The following is a 6,000-nucleotide window of genomic DNA, read 5'->3' as shown; positions in this document are numbered from 1 at the left end:
GGTTAGGCATAATCTGCTCAGTGGAAGATAGGGTCAATATTTCAGGTTTTCACCCTTTCTGTACTGGAAGATGTGGAAGATGAAAAGCAACAGAGCTCGGAAAATAGCAGAGGTGACTGGCTGTTAAAAATATCTGTCATTATATTTCACCGTAGACAATTCGTGGTGTCAAGGAAAATAGAGCAAAAACTAGGAACAGTTCATTTGAAAGTATATAACTGACTTTTTTTGCAAGTAGATAGATGATCTAAAGTATACAAATAATCCTATTGGAATTATAGCCTACTGAATGTGTGTTGGGCTGGTGAGGGGATTGGATTTTCAGTTTTGTTTGAAACTTGACATATTTGACAATTGTCTACTTTGCAGCATTAATGTCTTCTTTGGTCAGAAACAGCCTCACAACCTAAAGAACTCGTGAAGCGGAGTGAAAACGTTTAGTTTCCCTTATAAACTGGAATAAATATACTTATGTTTCAATTAATTCAACAGCAAAATCACTGTACACATGGAAAATATATATCATATTTTATATATGAAGTCTACATTTCGCCACAAGCAAATAACACACAGATCTTTATTTGTAAGATGCAGCAAAATAAAGATAGCTATGATTTTTACAAACTTTTATGTTTCTATATATATATTTTTTCATTTTATAGATTACCAGGAGAACTACCATTAAGCAGCAGAAAAATATATTTCTAAATGCACTATTATGTTTAATAGGTTTTGCTGAATGTATGAATGTGAGGATGTTGTGTTGTATTTTTAAATGCACTGTGCTAAAAGTTATCCGGTCCCTCATTTCTGAGTGGCTGGCAGAGGTAGGTGCGCTTCTGTATGCTCCATGCGTGAATGCTGACACATGTGGACCAGTTGATCAATTAGTCTCACAGGGGTAATATTAGTTCTGCTTAGTATCGGGGTCTCTGACCAGACTCAGCAGCTTGTCCATTTTAGCTACTTCCACTTCAGGCCCTTTTTGTACTTCTTGTCCTTTCTTTGCCTAAGATTGAATCGGATAATAAGAGTTTAGAGCAGACAAACAATATGATTAGTTACATTGATTCAGTAGAATTAAACAATAAGTTACATTGTGAAATATCACACATTTGCAGGAATTTCCAATTGAAGCAGAAGTGTAAAAATGGCAAGATTAGGTTTTATGCCCAGGATACACCCTTCAATGGTGTTTGCCTATTATTTTTCAGTAATTCTGACTACATTTAATAAAAGAAGGAAAATGGCGGTATGTAGGTCAGCAGATTGTCATTTCACTTTTGAGGAGAGAAAAGTTTCTTTGCTAAACAAAAGAGTCTGATAATCTGTGCAGAGTGCAATAGAGCGGAGCTGCTGATTGGCTGTTGCGGGGAAATTTGCATCTGCGCACTGCGGTCACTGCATCCAAAAGGTAGTCTGTGGAGGAGCTGTTGTCAAGTGACAGTTAAACCCGAAACATTTCTTCAGTGTTTCCCTCCCTACCTCTTCCTCTAACCAAAAAACCCCCACAACACAATCGCTGTAAGGATCCCAGCCGAGTAAAGATCAAGAGGGAGACTCGAGGGCAGGTAGATGTAGAAAGAAGTTGAACCGTGACATCACAGCCTGCAGGTAAGTGATTGGTTGTGACTGGTAAGTAGTTTTTCTTTTCCCTGAGGTGTTATCAGGTGTGGTTGCTGAGTGAGTGCTTGCTGAGCACGGGAGTAAATATTTTTAAAAACTTACTGTTGGGAGTATAAAAATGTCAGGAGATCCCAGACCCGTGTTATGCTCCTCTTGCTCAATGTGGGAGTTCAGGGAGGCAGCCGATGCCCCTGACTCATTCATGTGTGGGAAGTGTGTCCAGCTGCAGCTCCTGTTAGACCGCATTACGGCTCTGGAGCTGCGGATGGACTCACTTTAGAGCTTCCGCGATGCTGAGGAGGTCATGGATAGAATGTTCAGTGAGTTGGTCATACCGCAGATTAGGATTGGTAAGGGAGACAGGGAATGGGTGACCAAAAGGCAGAGAAAGAGTAGGAAGGCAGCGCAGGTATCGCCTGCGGTCATCTCCCTCCAAAACAGGTATACCGTTTGGATACTGTTGGGGGAGATGACTCACCAGGGGAAGGCAGTAGTAGCCAGGCTCATGGCACCGTGGCTGGCTCTGCTGCACAGAAGGGTGGGAGAAAGACTGGCAGGGCTATAGTCATAGGGGATTCAATCGTAAGGGGAGTAGGCAGACATTTCTGTGGTTGAAAACGAGACTCCCGGGTGCACGGGTCAGGGACGTCTCAGATCGGAAGGACATACTGAAGGGGGAGGGTGAACAGCAAGTTGTCGTAGTGCATATAGGCACCAACAATAGAGGTAAAAACGGGTTGAGGTCCTACAATCAGAATTTAGGGAGTTAGGAGATAAGTTAAAAATAGGACCTCAAAGGTAGTAATCTCAGGATTGCTACCAGTGCCACGAGACAGTCAGAGTAGAAATTCAAGACTAGTCAGAATGAATACGTGGCTTGAGAGATGGTGCAGGAGGGAGGGGGTTCAGATTTTTGGGACATTGGAACCAGTTCTGGGGGGACCATTACAAATCGGATGGTCTATACCTGGGCAGGACTGGAACCAATGTCCTCGGGGGTGCTTTTGCTAACACTGTTGGGGAGGTTTTAAACTAATGTGGCAGGGGGATGGGAACCAGATTAGGAAGTTAGAGGTCAGTAAAGAGGCAGCAACTAAAGCCAGTAAGGTACTAGATAATAAACTCAATGTGACTTAGGGGAAGAGTAGACAGGGAAGAGATGATGAACGCAAAGGGACAGGTGGTCTGAGGTGCATTTGTTTCAATGCGAGAAGTGTAGCAGGTAAGGCAGAAGAACTTAGGGCTTGGATTAGTACCTGGGAATATGATGTTATTGGTATTACTGAGTCTTGATTGAGGGAAGGGCAAGACTGGCAACTAAATATCCCAGGGTATAGATGCTTCAGGAGGGATAGTGAGGGAGGTAAAAGGGGTGGTGGAGTTGCATTACTGGTCAGAGATGATATCACAGCTGTGATTAAGGAGGGCACGATGGAGGATTTGAGCACTGAGGCAATATGGGTAGAGCTCACAATTCCGTAAGTTTTAGAATACTCATGGACAAAGACGAGAGTGGTCCTAAAGGTGCTAAATTGGGGAAAGGCCAAGTATAACAAAATTCAGCAGGAGCGAGGGAATGTGGATTGGGAGCAGCTGTTTAAGGGTAAATCCACATTTGAAATGTGGGAGTCTTTTAAGGAAAGGTTGATTAGAGTGCAGGACAGACATGTTCCTGTGAAAATGAGAGATAGAAATGGCAAGATAGGGAACCATGGATGATGGGTGGAATTGTGAAACTAGATAAGATGTAAAAGGAAGCATACATAAGATCTAGGCAACTTAAAACTGATGAAGCTTTGGAGGAATATCGGGAAAGTAGGACAAATCTCAAAAGTGCAATAAAGAGGGCTAAAACGGTCATGAAATATCTTTGGCTAACAGGATTAAGGAAAATCCCAAAGCTTTTTATTTGTATATAAGGAGCAAGAGGGTAACTAGAGAAAGGATTGGCCCACTCAAAGACAAAAGAGGGAATTGAAGCGTGGAGTCAGAGGAAATGGGTGAGATTCTTAATGAGTACTTTGCATCGGTATTCACCAAGGAGGGGGACATGACAGATGTTGAGGCTTGGGATGGATGTTTAAATACTCGAGGTCAAGTCGGCATAATGAAGGGGGAAATTTTGGGTATTCTAAAAGGCATTAAGGTGGACAAGTCCCCAGGTCCGGATGGGATCTATCCCAGGTTACTGAGGGAAGCCAGGGACAAAATAGCTGGGGCCTTAACAGATATCTTTGCAGCATCCTTCAGCACGGGTGAGGTCTCGGAGGACTGGAGAATTGCTAATGTTGTCCCTTTGTTTAAGAAGGGTTGCAGGGATAATCCAAGTAATTATAGACCTGTGAGTTTGACGTCAGTGGTAGGCAAACTGTTGGAGAAGATACTGAGGGATAGGATCTAGTCCCGGGAAAAGAGGGGGCACCAGAGGTGGATTTCCGTGATTACCCAGACGATTATCAGCCGCAGTGTCAGTTCCCCGTTCGGCAAGTTCCCAATATAGCATACAACCCTGCCAACCCCCGGGGCCCAACAACCAGGCATTTCAAAATAATTATTATAATTAATAAATTAATCAAATTTGATAATACTGATTCAGTATTAATAAATTATACAATATGTTAATAATACAGTCAAACAGTTGATTGATCAGTAACATTTCAATCATAATATTTCAGCTCAAATTCATCGATTGGGGGTACAGTTGGGTTAGTTTGAATCATTCTAATAGCTGGTCCCCTGCGTTTAGTGAATAGTTTTTTTATGCACTTAGCACATTGGGATGTTATGTAAATGATGAATACAGCTACACAGGAGAATAGGATTATTCTTATTGTGGACATTCCAGTATGTCCAAGCCACCCACAAATTTTATCCCAGAGAGAGATAAATTGGGGTGGATCAAGTTTTTTGATTTCATTTTGGATATGTCATGCCAAATCTTTAACTTCTTTAGAGTTATTGGGAATGAAAGTGCAACATTCTGCACTTTGACATCCTCTGGATTGTACACAAAAGCTTGTTGAAATGGTTAATTTTCTTGCAGAGCCAAAAAGAGGCGTATAGCTTGGAATGATGCCATTCGCATCTCCAAACTTTTAAAAAAAAAAATATTTGTCACTCAAATAGACTGGGAGTAAAAGTTGGATTGCTGCCAAATTCCCGTTATCAAATGTCTTTGAACGATCTGTTCTTTTTAATCTGAGTTTTTTTTTAAACCAGCTTCCACATTGTTTGACATTTTAATTCCCAGGCTAATTCTAAACATTTATTTTAAAATATCAAACACAATAACTTATGAAACATATATAACTGAACCAATCTTATGCTGTCTCTTGGTTTTCTGTAGATGAATTCGTAGATTCTATTAAAGAAAGCACTACTAACAAGATATGTTAATTTCTTAAAATTAATAAAGCAATATTCAGAATAATGACAGTTCTCTTAAATTGACAGTTCTTGACTATCCCGCCTGCACTCAGATCCTTGCTTCTATTTACAACAGCCTCCAGTCGGCGGCTAACCTTACCCTAATGTCCAATGCAGGACATTATGGTTTACAGCTCCCACTCTGTCACGGCCCTGCTCGGACAGCTCCAAACCCAACATTTAACCATGGCTCGGTAGAACAAATACGAGATTTATCTCCTGAATAATCCCAAGCTCCAATTTCGCCACTGCACCACTATCAATCCAGCAAGTTTTCTCTCCGAACCACCCTCGGAATGCTCACACCCAGGCCACGATTGCCTGACGCTCCTCAGAGAGGAAGCCTCCTTGCGCGATGATCTCACTGACACTCCCTTGCCCGATGCAGACTTAACTGTTTTCACAGACGGCAGTGCTTCCGTCGGCGAAAGGGGGGATAGATTATCAGGGTACGCTATAGTTAATCAGCAGGGAGAAACCCTGGAAGCAGCAGCATTTGAAACACCGTTCTCCGCCCAACAAGCCGAGCTATTTGCACTTATCCGAGCGTGCTTGTTCGGCGAGAATAAGAAAATAAACATTTACACAGACTCCAGATACGCATTTGGAGTCACACACGACTTCGGTCAATTATGGAACAGGGAATCTCTTACATCTGCAGGCACTCAAATATCCCACAAACAGCTAGTTTCACAATTACTACAGGCTTTAATGTTCCCTAAACAAATAGCCGTAATAAAGTGCGCTGCCCATACGACAGGCAAAACCCTGGTGGACGCGGGTAATCGGCAAGCGGACCACCAAGCCAAAGAGGCTTCTCGCTTAAAAGACATGGTGGTACCAAAAATGATGAGCCAGACTAAAAGCTCTAAGGGTCAGTCTCTGCTCAGTAGCCCGCGCAGTCGCTGCGATCGCGTCCGCTATCGCCCCTCCCCCAGACACACAATG

The 6,000-nt window shown here is 42.5% G+C and overlaps 1 protein-coding gene across 2 annotated transcripts in view; it reads right to left on the bottom strand.

The window, feature by feature from the left end:
- Positions 1-513: 513 nt before the first annotated feature.
- dnai1.2 (dynein, axonemal, intermediate chain 1, paralog 2) overlaps positions 514-6,000 on the bottom strand; it is a 441,248-nt gene continuing 435,761 nt past the window's right edge. For both annotated transcript variants that reach the window (XM_072497265.1, XM_072497264.1), the window contains exon 20: positions 514-1,009. In XM_072497265.1, the coding sequence (XP_072353366.1) occupies positions 908-1,009 (102 nt within the window). In that variant the 3' untranslated portion in view covers positions 514-907. The remainder of the gene's footprint in view (positions 1,010-6,000) is intronic.

This window comes from Scyliorhinus torazame, chromosome 3, assembly GCF_047496885.1.
Source record: "Scyliorhinus torazame isolate Kashiwa2021f chromosome 3, sScyTor2.1, whole genome shotgun sequence".
Lineage (NCBI taxonomy): Eukaryota > Metazoa > Chordata > Chondrichthyes > Carcharhiniformes > Scyliorhinidae > Scyliorhinus > Scyliorhinus torazame.
Note: the sequence above shows the minus strand (reverse complement) of the source record. Positions and strands in the feature narration are given on the sequence as shown.